Consider the following 26,149-nt stretch of genomic DNA (forward strand, 5'->3'; position numbering starts at 1 on the left):
ACAAGCAAAGTTCAAAACCTCAAGAAGTGTACATGTACTTACTGATAAAGGATAATCTTATTTGTTGGGAATGGAGAGGTCATTGTACTTGCAAAGAAAATTACACAACATGCTAAACAGTCATTTCTGGGATTTTTTCAAGATGGCTGCGATGTAATGGGATCTTTATGGTTATAAATACTGTGAGACTTAAACACTGAAGGAGAATGGCACGTATTTTAATAGTTTCCATTTACTATTTAATTTATTATTGTTTGACAAAAGCTTCAGCTAAACCAGGACAGTAATGTACAAAATAGCATGAAGAATGGCTGAAATAGTTCTCTCATATCACTGTATATTTTATTTTGATCCCAAGGTGCATGAAGAAAAATGTGTTCGAATACATATGCCTCTTCTCTCTCTTCAAAATAACACTGGAAAAAGCATTTTAGCATCAGTGATGCCATTTCCTTATTGCCAGTAATCTGAAATAGCAAACAATGATACCATTAATATTCATGAAACCTTAAGTTACTATAGTTTGTTCCACACAGCATTGCAAATTTGATCCTAATCTTTAACCTAGTAAATTTTCAGGCCAGGATTATTAAATGTACCTAGAAGTAACTCATTCTTTTAAAATACTTTGTGTGAAATGAATTAGCTACATTTAATGATTCTGCTGCAAAAATGTAAAGACTTACAGGCCAGCAAATACAATAATCTCTGTAACACTGAATTAGCAACAAACAACAATTTAACAATAATAATCAAATCCAGGAAACAATTCTCACTGGCTGTTTTAATGGACAAAGGCTTTATTCATTCACACCCAGGCAGTCTAAGCAGTCATAGTTACAAATGATTAATTTAAGGTCAGTACTGTGGTGTTTATCACTGATTTTGCAATGAGTGCATTCATAGCAGTGATAAAATGCATATTTTGCCAAGACATGGTCACTGGCTCATTCAATGGGTGGTCACTCACAACAGTGTATTTATATAAGAAAAACTGATCCATGCATTATGATTATGGTTGTAAATGACAGAGGTCGCTCACAGCAGAGTTTGCTCAAGACAGGTTTTACTCCTGAAAAATTGTAACAGCTATATGAGGAATCAGTACATTAATGACCTCAACTCTCTGAGTTGGTAATGAATGAAGTAAATGACTTCCTCTAAATCAGAAAAGCTAGTGAATCAAACGTAAAGACTTTTTCACATTTTAAAATGGCATCTTTGTGCACAAGCAGAGTTCCTTAAAGTGGACTGATAATCTACTGGCCAAATATAATTTCCAGGAAACAAAGAGAAGTTTGCATCTTTTTTTCAACTGCTGAGTATTGAAACAAACTCTGATATTGTTGACAAATTCCGATATATAGGTTCTAATGTTTGTGGTAACATGTTCCCATGGTACCTGTAGGTGCAATACAAAATTTTCATCATGAACTTTCACACTGAACCTGATACCATGGGTTGAAGACCACTGAACTTATCTCAAACAATGACAAGATATTACCACATGCTAAGTTTGATTAAATGTACAAGTAATAGTTTGTTTTGTTGTGGGTGGGAAGAGAAGTGGTATTTCTGAAGATACTATTGAAGATATTCTTCCCCAAACATTTACTAAAACCCCACATCAAGACCATTGACCTTGATATCAATTTCTAAGTGCTGACAATCAAATTGCTCATTGGATCACTGGAATGCAACTAAATATAAGATTTTTCAAAATTAATTTTTACATGTACAAGTCAGTATTCATAAGCTCAATGAATTACAAAAATACAAGCAACGACCTTGGACTTTACCCCAAGGTCAATTAGGTCTAGTTTTCAAAACTCCTTCACAAAAGTGTGGATATGCTGATGTCATAATTTTCATTCAGAAACAATTAATATTGCAAAAACTACTTTTAATGATGATGTGAATGCCACCATTGACACAAGAGGAGTAGTGATACTAAATTTTCTGATATGGCTATGGTGTTGCTTTGGAGATTAGTTGTGTACCATTTTCGTTAAAACAATCTACATGCAGCACAGGACCAACTTTACATCATAAAAAGTCTCTTAGTGAAAACACCAAGTTAATTTGACCATTCGTTAAGAAGTAGCAATGACAAGATACAACCATTGATACAGTAGGAGTAGAAATACAATTTTCAAGATGGTGGCCATATTTTTAACCCGAGTCAGCACCATTTTTATTTAGGATCAAATTGACTGCATATGAAATATCTAGTGTTGATGTAAACCATTTTAGGCTGAATAGTGAAAACAAGATTTTAAAGATGGCCACCATGGCAGTCATTTTTGGAATTCCAAGGGTAGGTCAGATGGCAATATTTTCATTTAGGACAAATCAGATGTCATAAGAAACCTTTCAGTAAAAATTCCATAATGATATGACCATCTGTTTAGTAGTGATAAGATTTTCAAGATGGTCACCATTCTGGCCATATTGGATTCTGAGGACCTCCAACAAGCACTACTTTCATACAAGACCAACTAGACATCACAGTAAGGTCTTTTGTGAAAAACCCATTTTGATAAGACAAACCATTTAAAAAGAGTAACTATAACAACATGTTCAAGACTGTGGCCAAACTGGATATCCAAGGGGTACTATTTTCATTTAATTTGGATTGGTTTGCTGTTCACAGCATATCAACACAACTATTTTAGTGCCAAGGCAATTTAATTAAACTGCCTTGCCCAAGGATACACCATGATAACCAATCCAGCTGAACCAATAGTAAGATTCAAACCTGCACTCTTTCACTCAAGAGTCCAGCATGTTAACAACTGCCAACACAGATCCTGCTTCCTTTAGCTGCATCTTACAACAGAGGCAGCATCTGGTCTATTATTCATTTAAGATCAACCAGACATCATAAAAAGTCTTTTAACAAATCCCATGTCAATATGACCATCTTTTTAAGAGAGTAGTGATAGTAAGATTTTCAACGTGGCCATAATGACAGCCATTTTGTATTTTAGATTGGTAATATTTTCATTTAGGACCAACCAAATAGATGTTTTTGAGTGAAAGCCCCAATTAGTGTCAATAACAAGATTTTCAATTTAATTACTGTGGCAACCATACTGGATGTTCTAGAGGCACCAGTTCCATTTAGGACCAACTAGACATTGTGATGAATGTGTTTGTAAAGTTTACTGGCAATCCTCACCATAGTTCAGAAGTAGTGATAAGAGACAGATGACAGGCAGTGGATGACAGGAGACAGGCACTGCATGACAGATGACAGGCACTGGATGACAGACGACAGGCAACTGCATAAGCTCATTTGGTCTATGAAAGATAGTATGATGTTGCTCCTCTGATTTTTAATAAAAGCCTGAATGAAAAATCTTACCTCTCCACCTGTAACCAAGAAGTTATTGGATAACATTGCCATACTGCTTCCACTGCTAGTATCCTGCAATGAAAATGCACACATTTTAACACAGAGTCTGAAAGGATTGCAAAACAAAAAATTAATGTATATAAAAACATTGCTTTTTTATACAATAAAGCATGCTTTATCACAGAGAATTATATTAAACACAATGTCCATCCCATTCTAATGTTAATCTGTCCATAATTTTGCTTCCACAAGATAGCTGAACAGGAAACTGTTGAAATTTGGTATACACCCTGCTAATGATGGGACCTCAAAAGAGATATAATTTCCAGAATTACAGAGAAACATTTATGCACCCCAACCTCCTTCTCCGATTCCTCACTTTGTTTCCAAAGCATTACTTTTCCAAGACTGAATTTCAACCAGATCTGGTAGGCAGCTTTATGCTCCTTAATTTACTGTAGTTAAAACACCTGATTATTCAGCATCCTAAAGTAGGTTTTCACAGCATAATTTTACCAAGGTTTGTTGGGTTTAATCAATTTTTGAAATTTATTTTATACTGATAAGACCTGTTAAGTTTGATTTCCAGTGTTCCACATCTTCATTTACTGGAAACAAGTGTCCTGTCTGTCCTCCTGATTTTAGTTTCCAGAGCATTACTTTATGAAGGATTGCTGTATTTTAACCAACTGCAGTTTTATGACAATGAGATCTTGAATGAGTTCAATTTCCAGCATACCACATCATCATTTACACAAGTTAAGGTCACTGATTGCCCTTACTTTGGTTTCACTAAGAAAGTTCATATCTTTAGGTGAACTCTTTTTAATAGCTACTTTAGCAAGGAGTGTTTTTTCCTTGCTTGATGCAAGAAATAGTGACATATGGGAAGCACACTCCAACCTGTGACACTATTAGCTGTGGCATGTTGATACACTACCACCGGATGTTCCCATCTTGACTCATAATGCAGCACAAGGGGACGACAACGCACATCAATTCATGGTTCTGTTTCATCAACATTTGGCAAATTATGTTCAAATGAACTATGATACATAATAGTGTCCTTGCTGTTTGTGGAGATGGTACATCCAAATCTGTGCACACAAAAAAATATCCAAGAAGGTAAAGAAATGAACCTGGTCTCCCTCTTAAAAATTTCTTCCTATGTTGGTCCACACTCACACATATCTACAAGTTCAAAACAAAAACCTGACCCTCACTTGAACAGGTCTCTTACATTATCCCAATTTATTCAAGCATTTGGCATTTTCAAGAGTATCATGTCCCTATAGGCGCTCCAAACTTGACTTGTATGAAATGGATATTATTGATATAGCATCCAGGAATGGTGGCAAAGGCTTCTATGAGTTTAATAAGAATGTTTTCAGCCCAGGTTGCAGCACATCTCCACTAAAACAATGCAAAAGTCGATTGGTTGGTGAGGAACAATACTTAGCTTTGTTCCATATTCACTTACTTTAAAGCAATGGCTCATGCACTTTGCAACAGCACACTGCATTTTTTCAGCTTTCTGTCCCACTCTGGAAGAGGACGACAAGCTTCCTGGTTCTCTCAGAATGGCATTTCCAACCAAGAGTTGGAAAATGTCATTTGCCATGAGCAGCAACATCCATGTTTGCTTAACTTGTAGAGGTGAGCACCCTGCAAGCACATGCAAGACCTAAAAAGACTTGCAGGAACACACACTGCCCAATCAGTGGAAACTAAGATCAGAGCCCTGTGAACATTTTGCAGCTGAAATTAGAGTTGGTTTCTCGCCCTGATGACAAATTTGTTAAATGGTCATTGGTGGAATTTGGCAATGATTTTCCCATGGGTCTTGGACATTTGCCCACTCTGCCTCTTGAATGTTAAAACTTGAAATCTGCTTTGCAGCAGCCCGATGTAACTTCAAAGCAACTTTGACCAACTTCCAGATCATCTGTATTGCATTAGACCACTGGACATGCTAATTAAATTGCAGGTGCTCTTTCTCAATTTCAAAACAAGAAGTTCCCATGCTTGGTACTACAAGCAGAGCCAACTCCAGCTGTATGTCCCCTGACTTCAGCATTGATGCTATTTTGACACATTCTGCGCACAATGTGTGGTGTATGTCTGTATCAAGTAATTCTAGGTTGGTGTACAGAACTGGCATCCAGTGTTTGTTGATATTTTTTGTCTATATCCAGTGTTGTTGCTTTTCCTTTTTATTTGCCTGTACTTACATAGGATGTTCTGGTTTATTTTGTCATGTACTGTCACACCCCACTACAGCTTCAATGTTCATAATTAAGCAGTACCTAGCAGGAATTAGATTCCACTACCTACAGGCTGCTCAAAGGAACCCTTTTCAGGAGTCTGATTGGCTACAGTGTATACTTCACAGGATACAAAAGAATAACATTTCAAATATTAAGTTCAGATTTTTCCTATTACACTGTACATACAAGATGGTGGTACAGTTATGTGGCATGTTATGTGGGCGAGTTTTTTCACTGGCTGTGGACTCATTCGTGCAGTGCATGTGTCTGGTGGCATTTTTGGGATTCTTGCAATGCAGCAATTTTAAGTTGATTATTGCAGGGCAATTCTCCATGCAACTAGCCAAAGATTCAAGATGTAACATTTTCAAAAGACAAATCCTTGTTCATACTTGTGTTGCCATCTTCTAAAACAGACCTGTTTTATGCTGGGACCAGCATATTCTTTTGGAACTCTCATTTGTGTCCTGTGTCTAGTATGGAGCAGTATTTGAGACAGTGACTGCAGAGTGCTTTGCTCGGAGGTCAGGATGCAAATGCTACTTTATTTATGGATACTATGGGACGTCCTTTAAGTAGGGAATTTTTTTCAGTCTTACTTGAAGCTCCTATTGGTGTGCCTGGGCTATGATGAACATAACTTTTCTGGTCATTCCTTCCATACAGGAGCAGCCACAGCTACAGTTGGTATAGAGGACCATTTGATACAGACTTTAGGATGATGGTCATCATCATGTTATATGAGCTACATCAGATCTGGCCCCAACAAAATTCATTCTGCTCAGGGACAGTTGTGTATATTTATGTACTTCTTTGGATAACATTCTTTTCACATCAAAACTGGCATTTTCTTAGAGGCCCTCATTTGATATATTTTAATATTAAATACATTTTGGTATTTTCCCTAATCAGAAACTAAATATGTTAAACTTATAACTAAGAGGCCATGCCTGTTTAATAGTTCTTGTGCAGTATTAAATAGGACAAAAATCAGAATATTTCAGTGATGGTGGGATCTGCCAAGCTCAATTCCAATAATCTGGGATCAACCAAGCATACAGCCTTATGTGGGGATCAGTCTAGTACATACAGTGTGACCCTGCTATAGTATGCTCCTTTATAACACGAATTTGGATATAACATGGTCATGGTTTGGCTCCTGAAATTTCATATACATGTATTTTTCTCATACATTAAAAAAAAAACTTAAAAGTATGAAAAAAGATAAAAGGTTTATTATCATTTTGGGGAAGAGATCGTGTATGAATATTACAAGATGATCATGTCATGGCTCCTGAAATTTTATGTGTTTTTCTCAAACACGAAAAAGTTGATTTTTTCCTTCTTAAAAGTACTAAAAATCACATATAAAAATTTTCTTCCGGGATTGCATAGGGCTTCGCCAATGTTGCAAACTTGGATTATGTTTCCTTATTGGCAGCAAAATATACCATCTGGCAAATTTCTTTTATTGGCTGTATTGTTGGCTGTTTAAGTTTGTATATACAACCATTGGTATGGAATGGAGAAATTCAGAGGCCCCATGAAAGGAAGCCACAAACTTGATATAAAATGTGCTGAAATTTATCTATTAATACATAAACCATTTATTTGTCCATATTGACAAACCTAAATACTGCAATGTTATATCATAATCCACTTATGCTGACATCTAGCATGAACACTGTATGTTGTGAGATATCTGCTTTTTTGTTGTCTCTGGTAATGGAGACGAACCGGATGAGGCATTATCTCATAATCTATCTTTCACTGGATTTTCGACCACTCGCTACTAATTAATATATTTACAAAGACTGACATCTGTATGTGGATGGTAAGTAAAATTCCTCTTCTTTTCACTCAAAATTAAATCCTTCAGAACACTCACATTTTCTGTAATAATCCCTGTCATCTGACCAGAACACTTGCATCTCTAATTTCTGTTGACCTGTTATTAAATTTCTGATGCATGCATGGAAGACAGCATAATGCTGCTCCCATAAATGTAACAAAAAAACCTACAAAAAAACACCAGATGTTACTTATTGGTTTATTAAATAGGCAGGGAGGAACAGTAACTAGACTAGTCCAAACGACAGTCAATTCCTTTTTCAAAATGTACCTAGATAAAATAGTTTGCTGAAATTTCAAAGGAAACTGATTACTTTTAAAGCACCGATTGTTATGAAAACGTGCTTAGCAAATGGAAAAAAAACAGTCTCAATCATGCAATACAATTATTTGATGTTGCCACCACAATAAGAAATGAGCATTTGTTTGTTTCTCCAAAGCAATCCTTTAGCAGTGACTTCAATAATGCATGCACCCTTCATCAAAGAAAGCCGACTACAATAGTTAATAAAAACAAACAACTTTTCTTCTAAGGAAGTCAGTACCAAACTTAAATAAAAGTAATGGAATCTGAATGACTTTTGCATTTTCCAACATGACTGGACACGTTAACTGTGCCATGAAAGTTTCCTTTTTGCATGGAAAAAGATTATGCTTACGAATGCTACCAATGACAGCTTAAAATGAAAACTAATTTTTACAGACTTGGGACATACTGAAAATGTGCTTCGTTATTCATTACATGATTGTGTTATGTTTTCTGCTGAATTCAGACCAATATTACCTGTGACAAAATTATTGAATATTTTAAATCTGTGTGTGTGCATATTTTTGATGGAATCACTTGTATTGTGGATTCATTGTACATGATGAAATTCATGGGTAAGTACACGGTGTTGATACCCTATTCATACTATACATTAGACATGCATATATAAACAGTATTCACATATATGGACCAATTTGTGGTTCTCTAAATAAAGCAAACTATTATATATGCCTTCTCGGTGTATTTCTCATTTAATATGCATCGATTTAAGATGGTAACTGTGCCGATGAAGCACATGTTTTACAGCCTGCATTTATTACCTACACCCCCCCTGCAATTTTTGGGGGTACATGCGTCATTTTCTTCAGCTAACTGACCTGGTTGCTTATAACACTGTTCAGTCTATAAAATGGTAGGGTTCTATGGCTCCCACCTACCGTGTTATAGCGGGGTCACACTGTAGTCTACTTAATATGTGATCAACCCAGAAGACACACAATGCTTGGATCAGCCTAGCACTGATTCCACTTGAGCTGAGATCAGTCTGGAATACACTTTAATTCTGGAATCAGCCTAGAACCAATTCTAATGGAGCTGGAATCAGCAAGGAAGACAACGTAATGCTGGGATCATCCTAGCACATATTGGGAATCATCACAGTCTTGTACACTGAGATTCTAGCCCATGAGTAGCCCCCAAATAGTGAGACAAATACTGTATTTGTTTATGTATTGTTATTACTGTATTCATGTATTTTGACTTGTGATGAATACTGGTGATAATGAACAGAGGCTTGGGGAATTGAGGGAGAGAATGCAATATGCTCATGTAGCAATTATTTTCCGACATGTATTAAAACTTTCCTCATAAAAATCTGTATTTTGCTGTGCATAAATTAAGTGAAATGAGAAATAAACAACAATACAAGTTTTTTTAGTTCCTGATCTAAGCTGATCAGCACTATCCCAAGAAAAAATGCAAATCTACATCAAAACTGGTGAAGTAAAAAAAAAAAAAAATTGAAGCCTGCAGCAAAGTAGTATTATCCAAAGTTCAAAGTCTCTACCTTAAATAATACATTCCAAAGTTCAACTACTCTGTCTTAAAATGATGTAAGAAGAACTATGCAACATTACTCATTCATGCATGAACACCCATCAGGTCAAGCAGGATAACATACTCCCCACTTATTCCAAAAACGCTGTCATAATTGCTGGAAGGTAGAGATTTAAACGCTGAAGAAAATGCCACAATTACAGATGATTTCTAATCCCTTAATCTAGATGTACTAATTATAATTCATTCATTAGTCATCAATAATACAATACTGGTAAGTATACATTTCTTACTGTATACAACGTCATTTATGAAAGAGAGAAGAACAACTGTCTTTTCCTCTGTCTTGTGATAAGGGCTACAAGGAAGGTATTTTATATTGTATAGGAATGGCTCCACTATCTGGTAACATTGGTGAGACAAGAATTCTAACAGTACAAAACCTGGGTTTACAACATTATTTTACATTTCAGTTAAGTGGTGATACCATTTTATTGCCACACTGGTTACTTTACAATTTAGGAAATGTGTCTACTCTTATGCATGCTATTCAAACTAATAATAGCCCTATTCTGAGTTTCTTCTTCAAACACTCTCTCTCTCAGAATGAACAGATCTTAAATATGTAAAGACCACATTTATGTATGCAATAAAGGGGTGTCATATCAATGCCTAAATATGAACTCCAAACAACACAATGTATGATGTTATTTAAAAATAGTTTTCCACATAAATTATGTTAATTGTCAGTGACTGACCTTACATGACCTGTTTCTATTGATATTCAGTGTCAGCCAGCCATAGTGCTTTAAACAAGATGTTTTTGGGGGGACCTTGTGATTAAATATAATATAAAAAAACATTATTCAAGGTTGAGCTTCCTCTGAAAAAAAAAGCCTCGATTAAATATAATACAAAAATTAGTCAAGGTAGATCCAAGGGAGAAAACTCATGCTTAAATATAATTCAACATTGTTTAATCCAAGATTGGAACTCTCATCACACTTATAATCATATCTGAAAACGATGGTGTTACATATATTTGATTTAATTTATATTAAAGTTGTATTTGATTTGATTTGATTGTTTATGGGTTTAGGAATCTTTTTATTTTCTTTACATGTCAATACATGTATAATGTAATTTTGTTTACAAGGAATTAGATATTTTCCAGAAAATTCAGTTTGACCTGTGTTTTAGCTTAGATACCTAATAATAGAAACACTTGTTTCTATTTTTGACATAGTTCCTGGTCTTGATTGAGGGTCAAGTAAACAACTTTTTCTGGAGTAAAATGATTGGTTCTTATCAAGGACATACAGGAGCTATGTGACTTTCACATGTAAATATGATCACGTCATCCTCTATTTTGCAATTAGGCATTTCCGAAATTGCGAAAACCTTAGTATTAAAAGTGTTGTTTAGAGAGAGAGATCTCAGAGTCCAGGGCTTTTAAACACTTGATGTCAAAGTTTTCTTCTGATGTGACCTGAAATGAACTTTTGAGTTTTTGAGTTATTAGTTAATTTTTCTCCAAATTTTTTTGGACTCTAAAAGATTAATTAGTTTCTCTGGAAATATTATTGTATTCATACAGAATTCTTGAACAAGGACATTTATTGAAAATTCTGTTTGGATTTCCAAGATTGGAGGATAAATTATTGTGTTTGTAAAAGGAACTGCAGATGTCAACACAGTACAGGCTACAGCATGTGTCATCACCTTCCATCTCGGATTCTCCGTCAGGACTCAAACTTGAAATCATTAGAACATTTCAATATTAGGACTGCAAAAACTTTATTCATGGATTATTCTTGTATTAATTTTCGATTTGATTCTGGAAACTGTAAGTTCTCATATTTTATCATTTTTATAGTATTTTTCCTGGGAAATAAATTATTTGTTTTATTTTTCAAAGCTTGTTGTTTTCACTCTTCTTGTGTTGCTGTTTACTTGAGCCTAAACATATAACAATGGAAAAATAGGGGATAGATGAGTGTTGAGTGCAAAAGGTAATTAAGGAAAAATAGGGGATAGATGAGTGTCGAGTGCCAACCAAAATTTAGGGGTACTGAATCATTTGTTACTGAACTAGACAAGAACATTCTCTGGGCCACAGTATTCAAATCTGAAATCAGACATAGACAAACTCATAATAACTAAAATTGTACATTTAATGAGTTACACTCAAATCTGTCAGATAAACTTGCTCTGTGATGATCTACATTGCCCCCTTCCCACCAATGTTCAGTCCATGCACAAAAGTGTTAACTAAAATAAAAACCTCTTCATTTTCTTTAATAAAAACAGCTATTAATTTCACAAAATACACAATTCAAAGCAATATATGCAAGAGATAAATATGTAAAAAGTCACTGTTATATATTGCATTTATGAAGTACTGCAGCCTTTAATGGCCTTGGTACAGAATGGAGAAAAAAGATCCATACAAGCCAACAATCGTAAAAAATATTTAATAAAAATAAAATCTACCTATTTTTAGTGGATCTAAAAGGTGAAGCTATTAATGACAATACAAAACATTTCCACTTATCTTGAGAAATGTTTCCTTATATCTACTAAAAAAATCATAAATGTGCTCCGGACATGATACATCAGTCCCCTTTTTGTTTGTCATTAATACAAATTTTTATACCACGTAATTATGTCACACTATTATAGAATAATATATACATTGTTCAGAAATTGATAACTTTTGTCATGTGATAAAAAGAACCCAACATGTGTGCTGATTTCTCGTTTGATAAAATAATCCTACATAATTTTGTCTGTTTCACATGTAATTAAACTCATCTTACTATGTGACTATATGACATGTGACAAAAATAATCCTAGATATGTGCCTAATTCATGTGATTAAACACATCCTGTTTTGTCTATTTCCCATGTGATAACATGAATCCTACAGTTGTGCCAATTTCACATATGATAAAACAAATCCTACATGTACCTATTTCATGTGATAAAACAAATCCTACATATGTGCCTATTTCACATGTGATAAAACAATTCGTACATATGTGCCTATTTCATGTGATAAAACAATTCATACATATGTGCCTATTTCATGTGATAAAACAATTTATACATATGTGCCTATTTCACATTATAAACTAAATCCTACATATGTGCCTCTTTAGCATATGATAAAATGAATCCTAAATAAGTACATATTTCACGTCATAAAAGGTGGTGCTCTACAGCAGAGATGGGCAAACTTTCCAGTGCAAGTGCCGCATACACAAATTTATACCTTGTCGCGGGCTGCAAAGTTCATTAAGTAAAATAATCACAATTTGAAATAGCAAAAACAAAAGGCTTTTCTAAATAACATCATAATTAATTTTCAGTTGTTAATATGTTGTTAATATTTGAAAACTTAAACTTAAACTTCAAAAGAAGCACATTTATTTGATAAACAGAGTAACATAAACAGAGTCAGTGTGAATGATGACTTGTTCCTAGGCTGCATGAAAACCCCTGGCAGGCCGCATGAAAACCCTTGGCGGGCCGCATGCAGCCCACAGACCGTGGTCTGCCCACCCCTGCTCTACAGTGTCGTATTTTGCATAGGGTTAGGATTTTAAAGAAAAAGAATTTCCATGGCTTTCCTCACTGGTTATACTGGATATTTAAAAAAGACCTTGTATATCTTAGGTATAATTCAAAGAACCTTTAATTCCCTTTATTTTGGTATATGATTGATGGGTGTAATATGGGTTATAGAGTATACAGCTTGGTCTTACTTCAGATGTGCACCTTTCAAAAAAGTGCTAGCTCCACTTGGCCATTTTCACTTCCTGAACTTCAGAGGTAAATTGTATAAAAAAGAGCCGACAACTTTTTTACATTTTATACATTTGGTAATTTATTCATTGCCCTTTCTGAAGCTGGTATTGTCTAGTCTGGCAAAATTCATTTTCCCTATTTTAATAGCTGCTATGGATAGTGTACTTTAGAAAAATTCAGGCTGATTTTTTAGCACAAGGGAGCATTCATTTTAGTTAGCAGTGTGCTTAAATCATGTACAATTTCCAAAAGTACAATATCCAAAGAAATATCATCCACATCACATTAATGTAACATAGATGTATGCCACCATTCTTTCCATTGTGCATGTTTTAAATGCAAACAGCTTCACCGTACACACGTCACTCTCTCAAAAGAACATAATAACTGGTGAGCACCCCCAAAGAAATTGTACATATGTGCCTATTTCAAATCTGATACAATGAATTATTTACATATTTCACATGTGATAAATCCTACAGTAAACTGTTGCATAACTTTGTAATCCTGCTTAGTAATGCTTACCAAACCTAAAAACTACTAAAATTAAAACTGGTTTGGCAAATTTTATGTGTAACAAGCACAAATACAAAACCCATAATTAAAAACTGGAGCTCACCATGTCCACTGTGTACAAGAGGTGACCCCTGCTCCTTTCCCAAACACAAAGACGATCATCCAGTCCTGAGCTAATTATGTATGCTTCAGTGCAGGTCATAGTCACTATGGTGCCCTCATGACCTTTGACCTTGTGGACACAAGACCCAGTCAAAAGATCCCAGAGTCTGATTGTTCCATCAGATGACCCACTAACAGCTGCATAAGGAGGACACTAGAATGAAAATATGAAATCACTGCAAACTCTGCTGAATAAGGCACTGAGAGTAATAACACAAAAAAACGTCTGTCTGACAGGGTCAAAATCAACATACTCAGTAAGAATGTGTTCTACTGTCATTGTGGAAATCAATACACTCAAGAACTGTTCTAGTGTGGAAATCAATACACTCAGTAATAATGTGTTCTACTGTCAGTATAGAAATCAATAAACATTAAAAATGTGTTCTACTGTCGGTGTGGAAATCAATACACTTAGTAAGAATGTGTTCTACTGTCAGTATGGAAATCAATAAACATTAAAAATGTGTTCTACTGTCGGTGTGGAAATCAATACACTCAATAAGAATTGTTCTACTGTCAGTGCGGAAATCAATACACTCAGTAAGAACGTGTTCTACTATCAATGTGGAAATCAATAGGAATATGTTTAACAGTAAATGTGGAAATCAATACAATTAGTTTACTTTACTTTCCTCTTCAACAAAGAATTACAGGACCAATGTACAAGCATTAGGGTCATGGCAACTAATAATAATGCATATGTACCTTTTTTTGTCACAAAAAAAATGGAAGGAACATAGAAAAATATTGATGATTGTTTCATATTTTGCATAGGGTTAGAATGTTAAAGAAAAAGAATTTCCCCGGCTTTCCTCACTGGTTATACTGGATATTTAAAAAAGACCTTGTATATCTTAGGTATAATTCAAAGAACCTTTAATTCCCTTTATTTTGGTGTATGATTGATGGGTGTAATATGGGTTATAGAGTATACAGCTTGGTCTTACTTCAGATGTGCACCTTTCAAAAAAGTGCTAGCTCCACTTGGTCATTTTCACTTTCTGAACTTCAGAGGTAAATTGTATTAAAAAAAGAGCCAACAACTTTTTTTTATACATTTTATATATATGGTAATTCATTCAATGAACTTTCAGAAGCTGGTATTGTCTAGTCTGGCAAAATTCATATTCCCTATTTTAACAGCTGCTATGGAAAGTGTACCTTTGACTAATTCAGACTGATTTTTTAGCACAAGGGAGCAGTCATTTTAGTTAATAGTGTGCTTAGATCATGTACAATTTCCAAAGTACAATATCCAAAGAAATATCATCCACATTAATGTAGCATAGAGGTATGCCAACATTATCTCCATTGTGCATGTTTTAAATGCATATAACTTCACCTTACATACGTCACTCTCTCAAAAGTACATACAAACTGGTGAGCGCCCCCATGTATATTTAATTTAATTGTTTGTCTGTTGGTTTAATTTTTGTATTATTCCATTACATGTTATTGTAATGTAACATTGTATGCTGGTTATTTTCCATTAGGTAATGGTTGTTTCAGTAAAAATGCTAATTGTAACCTGAGACCAAGCAGAGAACTATATTTTCTTGTGATTGTGAGGATTTTACCAGTCCTGCTTTAACATTTAGCACTTTAAGCTGTATTATGTTGTGACCAATTTGGGCTGAATTTTATTTTCTTCAAATTATTGAAGTGATTGTTTTCTCTGGAAATACAAAAGTGCTCTGACAAAATTCTTGGATAAAGACATTCATTGGAATTTATACTGAATTAAAACCTGGAATAATATTTCTGCAATTCAACAAGAGACTGTTGACACATCAGCACTTCACAGACCATAACAGACACATCATCGCCTTGAATTTCTTATCTCTTCAGGACTTGAACTGAGTTTTATTCAGGACTTTTTATTAGCAGGATTTGTGTCTTTAATTCTTGGAGTACTTTTGAAAAGAATTCGCAATACCGTAAGTTCTTTTTTCTCATTTTTCACTTTGCATTCTAGGGAAATAAATTATTTGTAATATTTTACAAAGCTTGTTGTCATCCCTCTTTTCTGTTACTTATTTTAAGAGCATAGACTCATAACAATGACACAGAATTACTTTTATGCATATCTAATGTCTTCAGAATAAGTTAGATACCTTATCCAAATACAGAGCTGTTACACTGCCTGTGTGACCATGGAGTGTATATAGACACAGGCAATCTTCTAGACGAAACACCTGAAAAATAAGCAAAGAATTCAAGTATCCATATTGGAGATGGAAATATTCTAAGCTTTGAGAATCTGTAGGCAGACCCCATTTGTCAACATTTTAAGGCATTACAATTTGTTTAAACAACATGACCATACAATTTTTATTATGGAGATAATAAAAAAATACCAGTCATACCCATAATGAATTGCAGCAAATCTTACCAACTTTTAAGGAATTATTCTGTAGTGTTTACTATGGTCTGATGTGTTTCTTGTTAAAACTCAGATTTGCTTACCCAGCCAAACTAAATAAATGCTACCACTGTTAAAGTCTGCATTTTTTCTTTAATGTGGTAAATCTGTTGTTCTTTTTTCTATCTTAAGCTGATAAGAAGTTTCTGTATTATTATTATAAATGCAACTATTATAACCAAGGGCACTGGAACTAGGGGGGTGACTGCTGTGGCTAAACCTGACCCAAATTTTCTGTACAAATATTCAAATTAATGACTGCCCTACTAATTATGTAAAAAAAAAAATCCCCTGCACTCAAAGAAGCTTTTCCAAATACATCATCATTCCAATATCCTTGCCATTCCGCACAAGCAGTAAACACACAGAGTAAATTCTGCCCAAAGTCAAACCTTCAAAGAGTGATCTTGACTTCCTGATACAGTCCTTCCCCCTTCTGTCTGTAGGACTGTGACAGGTTGCTGGTGTGCATGGGTACTCCTGAGTGTAACACAGTGTAGTGACTCAGTACACAGTTTTAGATCATCACTCATGTTACTGGAGTGGCTCAGATGCCTGGCATGGCCTGAAACATAAATGTCCATGGCTTTAGGAATATGTGCAGAGTTGCAGTGCAACTGATTCTTGATAATCCAAACGATTATTTTTCCATTATACTAATAAGATCAAAGAATGGATTTGCAAGAAATTGCTTTCACCCTGAAACAACACAATAATAAGGCACTGACTCAGATTAATGCATCGGTGATTGCTGATATCTGGATCTAACCATGTTAGATGATTCTTATTCCAGAAACTACTTATTTTATTACTCTAATTTCAGTTTCTACCTCATAAAATCATGTGATTTCACAAAAAAACATAATTAATTATAATGTAGTTTTCAAGAAATCATGCACTAAATTTGACAGCCAAGATACTAATATACTCCAAGTATGATGTGAGATTATAATATATCCCAATATGGGATAATAATATGCACCAGTATGGTGTGAGATAATATATATCCAGTTATGATGCAAGATACTGATATACCCCAGTAAGATGTGAGACAATCATCAAGAATTAAATTATAAAATACCCAAGCATAGTGTGAGATCATAATATACACCATATATAATGTGAGATATTATAATACCCCATGTATAATATGAAACAACACTATACCCTCAGTATGATGTGATATAACTTTTAACCCAAGAACCAAATGACCAAGTCTTTAGGACAGTAATATAGGCACAGATGCTTGCATCCTTCCTTTGACCATGATTGAGGGTAGAGTTTTGGCATACCTGACTACTGTCTTTTTTAATAATGTTTACCTCAATTTGAGTTCAAGGACTAACTTTATTTATGAACTTAGAATAGTCAAGAAGCCAACCTGTGTTGCATCTTAGGTCAAATGAAATTAGTATAAATAGGATGAATGAAACAATTATTCATTACTGTTTTTTTATAGTTCAGTCTGTAGAATCATCTGCTGTTGTGCTTAGATATACTTTGAGTGGAATCATTTATTTAATTATTCATTAGAATTACGAAGTGCTCATTGATTTTTTGGACTAAAAACACTATTTTGAGATTATTTTGAATTTATTCAAAGGCATTCTGGATTATATCATTGAAATACATCAAGACTATTGTAACATCAGCATATTCAATCTTGAAATTCATTTGGAACGTTACAAACTTTTAGACACGTTATATAACATTCAGGATTATCTGGAATTTAATTCACAACACTGTTATGTTCCTCTAACCTAGAAAAATAAAGTATTTGTTAACTTTATTTTAACCATAGAGTTGTAACAGAAATATGCACCCAGATTTTAGCACATTATCTGTTATGGCAACCCCAAGCAATTATAACTGTAGGTTATGACCACACTGCATGCAGCAAAAAATACAGATTCACAATATTATACTCTGTCTCACTTTCCCTATAACAAAGTCTCTATCAACAAATATTCCTGTCAAAAAACTCTTTCGTCAATAAAGCTATGTTTCAACAAACTATTCCATCAACAAACTCTTCAGTCAACAAACTATTCTGTCAACAAACTCTTCAGTGAACATAGTTATGTGTCAACAAACTCATCAGTCAACAAAGTTATCTGCACAGAAAACTGATACATATCTGACTATATCTGTGTCTAAACTTCATACAGTTACTAATGAACAGATGTTTTTGTAGTATACTTTATTCAATAATGTATAGAAGAAGGGGAGGCGAATCCTACAAGTTTTTAGGCAAAAAGGAGGGCGAAATAAGCCCTTTAAAAAACCGTGATGACGCTTTATGTAAACACAGTTGTTGCCGTCGTTGCTGCGCTTTGTTGTCGTTGCCCTCCTGCGTCCTTTTTTCGAAAACCGATGTGTGAAAAAAAAATATTTGCGCGTCTGTTGTCATAAATTAAAAATTTAAGTTAACAATAACGGCCAACATTGGAGAAGCACATTCCGCTAGATTAGCTCGAGAGCGACTAGAAGCAATAGAAAAATTTCTTCCTGTGACAGATTCTGTAAGACAAAAATTACAAGCGTGGCAAGAAGCACAAGTTGAATTTGCGACAGGTGCAGAACAATTATTTAGACCCGTAACAACAGGTACTGAAAAAGCTACGGCGGTCACTGAAAGAGCTTTACTGGGAGATCCTAAGGACGAAAGAAAAGGTATTCTTCCAGTGCTAAAACAAACCGTCGCACAGACTGAAAAAATAGCAGCGAGAACTAAAAATCAAAAAAACTTTTACGAGACCTTCCAACTGACATAGCTGCAGCTCAACCTCCGTCCATCGGTGAAGAAATACTTGAAGGCATTGAACAAATTCGTACTGAACTTGCATCTAAACAAATAAAGGAAAATATTGGACTGATTGCAAAATTTAGGGAGGGTTTTATCAAAGATATTAGAAATACTATAATAGAAAAATTGCCTGAAAGAATATGAATTAGTATATTTAATAAATCTAATATCTTAAAACCCAGTTCTGAAAAAGTAACTGATGATAATCTTATTAAGTGGATATATCGCATATATAAAAACAAAAAACAAGCCAGAGATGATGATTTAGAATACAGAAGTCTTGATGAAGAAGTAAAGAGACTTTATAAAGAAATGCTGAAACAACTAGAAACCCAGCAAGAGCCTTCATATCAACTTCCTCCACCTCTGCAACAGATAGAACAACAACAGTCTTCTTCACCACAGCAAAGGTTGATGTCGGAACTTAAAAAGTCTGAGGAGCTACTTAAAAAAGCAAGAGGAGAAAGATCGCCCTTAAGACTATTTAAGAAAACAACAGAAGAAGAAGGAGCAACTGGCAGTGGATTGGGAAGTGGTCTTACTTGTCCTAACAATATCATCAATGACGTGTCGCGGTTAGAAGTTCTCATAGGAGGAGCGCGGGCTTGAAATAACTCACCAGAAATAATTAATGAAGCAGCTAATATCTGTCAGCGATTATTTCAAGGTGGTATCATGGATGCTAGTATATACTGAGAACTGATTGATGAACTCGCAAACAGTGACTAGTTAAATAAATAACTAATTAAATAAAATGATCGTACACAATTCTCATCGTAGACCAGTTATGGTCAGGGTTGTAAATTCACGAGTACCAGTATACAGGATGACCTATGGAAATGGATTCGGTGATGTTGTTCGGGGTTTATTCGCGAGGATGGCACCTAAATCAATACCAATCAAAAACAATTATCAATGAAAGCTATTGACGTTATTAAAGATAAAGCTACTGGCGCTGTTGGTAGCACTGCCAGTAAAGCATTTTTGGCAATTACGGATAGACTAGCACGATTAATACGTAGACCCTAAGGGGGTCCACCTCAAAAAACTCCACCAGTAAAATTACCAGCCACCGCAGACATGCCTGCAAATGTTAGTAAAGTAATAAATGAAGCTGCAAATCAAAAACTGGCAGCGCTAATAAATCAAGGGGCTGAATAAATAAACACAAGTCTGGTGGCGGGAAGTGGTCTTCGTTTTAGACGATAACTTCTATAATAAAATGTTTAAACAGGAATCCGACCCAGCATTCGACATAGACGAACTGGTTCTTAAAAATGAATCAGTGCATGATTTTCAGTATTATTCTTATGATGCATGAGAACCAAATCGACAAGGATGAATTGAATTACAGGTTCAGGATACAAGTAGATATTTTTTACCCGCTGAAGCATTTATTGAAGTAGAAGGTGAAATTATAAAAACAGATGACACAGAATACCTCCCGGGGGTTAAATTTGGTTTTGTCAATAACGGAATTATGGCATTATTTGATAGTGCTATCTACATGATTGATGGAAGAAATATTGAATCGATTCAGAAGGATGTCAATGTTGCTACAACAATAATTGGTCTAGCAAGATATTCTGATGATTATACAAGATCAGCTGGTCCACCAATGATGTTTGCTAAGGACACTTCTAATCATCCTAACAGTGATCAGTTTATTATTAGACGACCAAAAAACCATGCTGCTCCTAATCCTGCTGACGTTGACATCGAAGACATGATTATTAGCGCTAATACAGAATTTAATTTAGGTTTTCATACATGTAGACAAATGCTAAGCGCTGGTCGTATAAATTTTTCTTGTGCCATCCCGCTGTCACATATCTTTGGATTTTGCAGAGATGTCAGAAAGGTAATTTTTGGAGCAAAACATAACGGTTGTGCTTATTAGAAAAAATGATGATGATGATGCTTTATGGCGACCTATGGGTGATGCTGGTAAAGTAGAAATAAAAAAACTATCACTGTGGATGCCGGTAATGACTCCGGCAATTACTGAAGAACAGCGACTGCTTTCTTTTATGAATCAAGGTGGTAAATTGTTGTTATCGTGGTTTACAACAACCACAGATAGTATTCAGAGTAATAATAATGGTTTATTTACATGGCATATAGCATCACAGCAGGGAGTTTCTGCACCGCAACATATTTTCATTGCTCTTCAAGATGTTACACGAATAAACTCACAAACACAGAGTCACATGATATTTGACAAACTCGGTGTCTCAGAAATTTCTTTAAGAATAAACGGGCATCAAGAACCATCTGAGAACATACTGTTAAATTTTGATAATAATCATGTTGCACGTGCATATCAACGATTGACGAAATATCTAGCGCATGATTTAAATATTGATACTGGTTTGCAAATATCACAATTGGATTTTATATCTCATTATCCAATCTATTACTTCTCACTAGAGCATCTTGATTTAACTAGACAGTCTGTCGTTGATGTGCACTTTCGGGCTAATGTGAATAGAGGGGCTATAGCTAATTACAGAGCAATCACTGTTATACTCTCTGATAGAACAATGTTACTTGAAGGTGCTGGCGGCCGAATGAGATTCGTTGATGCACCAGTGGAAAACATGTAGACAATTAGATCAATCTCATATTAAATAAATGTCATATAGTTATGTTAATGTCACTCTGACTCCTGGTCAGATGAAAAAATTACAATCGAAAAACGCGAGCGCATGTGGGGCAATGATAACATTAAAACAAGATCAAATTGCTAAAGGTGGTCCAAACAAGTTATCGCTGACTAAAACCCAACTAAAACATTTCAATAAAGCAAAACAAGCGAAAACTGGAACTCAAGTTGAATTCGCTCCAAAGGCTGTCAAAGACATGATTAAAACCGGTGGTATATTTCCTCTTCTTGCCGCAATACCAGCACTGATAGCTCCTGCTGCCCCAGCTGTCGCTAAGGCCGCCGCGTTAGGAGCTGTTGGAACCGCTGCTGGAATGGCATTAAAAAAGGCGACTGGAAAAGGATACAAAAAAAAGGACGCGGGTTAAGACTTCCAGGAACTCCGCCCTCATGGTATCCAAAACGGTTTTAGACATCACTCCAATGTCAAATTTTGATCTGCTTGATGCTGTTAAACAATTAAATATAAAAAATTTCAGAGGCGTTTTTATGAGAGATCAGTTACCACAACAACCGAATAATCCAGAAACTGGAATTATTAATCTCGATAACAGTAACGGTCCAGGAACTCATTGGGTTGCTTACGCGATCGATCCACATGGAATTACCTATTTTGATTCATATGGGTTAGCACCGCCAGTTGAATTTCTGAAATATACAAAAGACATCCCCCTGACAAAGACAAAAGTTTGGTACTCAACGCTACCAACCCAAACACTGACCGATCCTCCGATATGTGGTCGTGAAGTATTAAATGTTCTCGATGCGATATCAGCGTCAACCAAACCACCTCACAAAGTTGTGCATGAGTATACCACGGGTCGATTTAAACAGTTTCCTATCAAATAATGGTTGATATTTACGGAAGATCTCTTCTCAACAGAAAAGTGCAGCGCACCGATATAGATTTATCAAAATATGCAACCAAGGATGAAATCGATAATCTTTTAAGTCTGACCGGAATAGACCCAGATGAGGTTGTTATTTTTCAGGACCGACACGGAAAACTAAAAACCAGTGGTATCAAATGGCATGAAATAATTCATAGGGTTATTGGAGCTACTCCGGGTAACATCCCTGTGTTCACAGATGGCGGAAAAATCAGAGATTCGCTGATATCAATCACAGCGCTGCGAGATGATACGCAGAAAGCTGCAGGGGAACGTGTAAAAAAAACGGTGATACAATGACAGGTGAACTCAGCATGAACAGTAACAAAATAACTGTATTAAGAGATCCAACATCCCCGGAAGATGCCGTTGACGGTAAATTGTCCACGTTGCGGGCTGAGTATGATGTTCACATAAACGCATTTACAAATCTCCGTAGAAACTTAGAAAAACCGATGAGACCACAGATAAGTTCTTTGGTACTCCGCCCGTCATCGATATGAAGCTTTCTGATATCAAGACCAACACTGACACGATCAAACAAACACAGCAAGATATCGTAAGTGGGATTCCTGAGATTGTTAACAAAACCAGTTTAATTAAAATCCCCACTGGAGTTACTCCAGGGCATATTACCAACATAGTATACACAATATCATCCGGGTTCGCAACATGGTCTAAACAAAATAATATTATTAAGTATACAGCAACAGTCACTGGAGTGTATAGACTGTCTGTGTTCAGTGCCGCTAAATTTGAAATTTTTACAACATACCCCTGGACACATTCCACCCCAAGTATTCCGGGGTTGTGACTATCATATTAAACAAGGGAACCGAAGAAACATTTATACTGGAATCCGCTGAAAGAAATTAACCGCAACATCTTACTGGTGGTGTTTGGAATTCGTAGCTGAAACGCCCCAATTGGTTACTGCATAAAATAATAAAATGGAGTCAGCATCAATGACAACACTGGATGCTCAGCAATATAGATATGATCAAGTACGCGAATGGCAATCAGAGTTAAAAAATACCATTAACGAATGCACAATAAAAGTAAAAAAATACAAGCGGCGTGTAATTATCCTAGACACAATAGTGTGTTCAGTATCCGCGATAGTTGCATCTATGGGAGTATTATTATCAGCGCTAACACCAGTGACAACTGCAATCATGGTCACAATTATGGTTTCAACATCAACGACAATTGGAGGCATTGCTAATATTACCGCGAAAAAAATATCCTCATGCATGCTAACAAAATTGCACGAGTATGAAAAGTTGAACAACGCGGCCACGAGCGCCTACTCGAAATTGTCGTCACTGATATCATCAAGTCTCGATGATACAACAATATCAGATTCTGAATTAGCGCAAATGGCAAAAACGATTTTTGGTCTTCGCAGAACAGTAAAAATATTTTATTTTATATATATTCTGTACACATCGACCAGTTTCTCAATTTTGATAGGGTAATTACTAGTAAAAATCACTGAAATCATCCGATTTGCTAATTTTGATAGGGTAATTACTAGTAAAAATCACAGAACTGGTCCAATTTGCTAATTTTGATAGGGTGTTTACTAGCAAAATTCATAAAAATTTAGTAAAAAGCAAAAAAAATACATATATTTATTTTTTACTGAAAAATCGTTTACAATTTCACAATTAATCAAGCAAGTATTATATAATGTATCACCGTGTAAAATGTTTCATACATAACAAAGAACTTCTTGATGAAGCTGTCAGTACCGGAAAAGTTACCCCAGAAAGAATAATTGTTGATGAATACGGCACTGACAATTTTATACTGACTGATACGCAACTACAAAGACTAAAAAAAGATCATATTGTGATTGCGCATTGCAGTATACCTCAAATTTTAGAGTATATACGCATATTTAGATCTGAGATCTTTAGATCTTAAATATCTACCACTACTGTGTAGCGCTTGAGCGCTGCATCAGAAACGAAGATTTCTTACTAACACATAGTCTTAGACGCGAACATTGTATGCGCACCTTGCATTAAATCCAATTGACTCTCGGACTAGTAAAAAAAATATATCACTTTTTTTTACTTCCTTATCAAGGCAATTTCATTTCCAAGTCCTTGATGAAATCAAGGTGAGGTATTTACTTCCTCGACTTCGTCATCCTTGACAGAGTCAACAGACATACAATTTTTTAGCTTTCTTACATGAGTATTTATTATCTTCCTTGTTTCATATTATTGAGCTAATTCCAACCTAATTTTTTCAATTGCACGAGACAATGAAACAAATTCATTTATTTGTGCTTCTTCTACTGTAGCCAGCGATTTATATAAATTCGTCTGGATCATCTTTATAAATCGGTACTGAGCAGGCAGAATATAATGCCCTGTGCATTTAGCTTCATGTAGTGATTCAAAATCAGACATGATTGTTTCAGGATTTAGTTCATCGGATATATTAAATCCATGCTCTTCTAATTTTTTAATAGCAACAATCACATCATTGATATTTTCGTAATTCATATATATATAAATATTATATATTTAAAAGAAAAAAAAATTACACACCACATCTCCTTGAGTCTCTAGGGTGTCTTATGACATCCTACCAAACTCAGGAGCGGAAACACAACCCTCATGTGAGCCCCTAACCTGTCAAATAACAGTCTAGAAAGCCGAGAGGGCGTGTTTGCGAAAGACGAAACATTCCCCATGTTGAACCCCTAGCTTACCCAAATGATATGCTAGCGGGTTCATATAAGGACAGATATATAAACATTTGTAAGCTTCTAAGGTGCCATTGCATCTTAGCAACTTTACAGGGACAGTACAACATATAGTATTTACATGTATTTACATCTGTAAGCTTCTAAGGTGCCATCGCATCTTAGCAAGTTTACAGGGACAGTACAACATATAGTATTTACATGTATTTACATCTGTAAGCTTCTAAGGTGCCATTGCATCTTAGCAAGTTTACAGGGACAGTACAACATATAGTATTCACATGTATTTACATCTGTAAGCTTCTAAGGTGCCATTGCATCTTAGCAAGTTTACTGGGACAGTACAACATGTATTTTTTAACTAAGGACAGTACAACATGTATTTTTTAACTAAGGACAGCACAGACAGATACGGGGTTATATTCTACGCTCAACAAAGGTGCACACCCTCCCCCAAAATCAATCCCGTGAGGTGTAAAATGTCACCCTGTTAGGGTGATAACGCGGAAAGTTGTGCAACTTTGTTGGGTTTCGAAACCCCGTACATAATTCGGATGCTATAGCATATAAATTGACTGATACTTGGAAGTTCAAAAATAGCTCACTCGGTTTTTTGTACTTGTTTTCTTAAATATAATCGCAGAAAAAATACAGATGAACCAGAAAACCAAACGAATTTAATAAAACAAGGATTTTATCTGTGAAAAAATATATTATTTATGGTACACCCACCCGTGTGACAGTTTTTGATAAAATCCTTGATAAAATCAACGGGAAGTAACTGAAGACCCTGTTGTGATCGTAACATGGAGAACTGCTTACCCGTTTGTAGTGTATATCGTTAATAAGTTC

At 35.2% G+C, this 26,149-nt stretch overlaps 1 protein-coding gene across 1 annotated transcript in view; it reads right to left on the bottom strand.

The window, feature by feature from the left end:
• LOC149776292 (sterol regulatory element-binding protein cleavage-activating protein-like) overlaps positions 1-26,149 on the bottom strand; it is a 185,572-nt gene that overhangs the window by 12,078 nt on the left and 147,345 nt on the right. The window contains exons 21-24 of the mRNA XM_089942747.1: positions 16,607-16,779; positions 15,907-15,987; positions 13,731-13,943; positions 3,368-3,430 (exon numbers count right to left, since the gene is read on the bottom strand). Of these exons, the coding sequence (XP_089798873.1) occupies positions 3,368-3,430; positions 13,731-13,943; positions 15,907-15,987; positions 16,607-16,779 (530 nt within the window). The remainder of the gene's footprint in view (positions 1-3,367; positions 3,431-13,730; positions 13,944-15,906; positions 15,988-16,606; positions 16,780-26,149) is intronic.

Source organism: Sinohyriopsis cumingii, chromosome 18 (assembly GCF_028554795.1).
Source record: "Sinohyriopsis cumingii isolate HCF-2022 chromosome 18, ASM2855479v2, whole genome shotgun sequence".
In the NCBI taxonomy this organism is placed as follows: Eukaryota; Metazoa; Mollusca; class Bivalvia; order Unionida; family Unionidae; genus Sinohyriopsis; species Sinohyriopsis cumingii.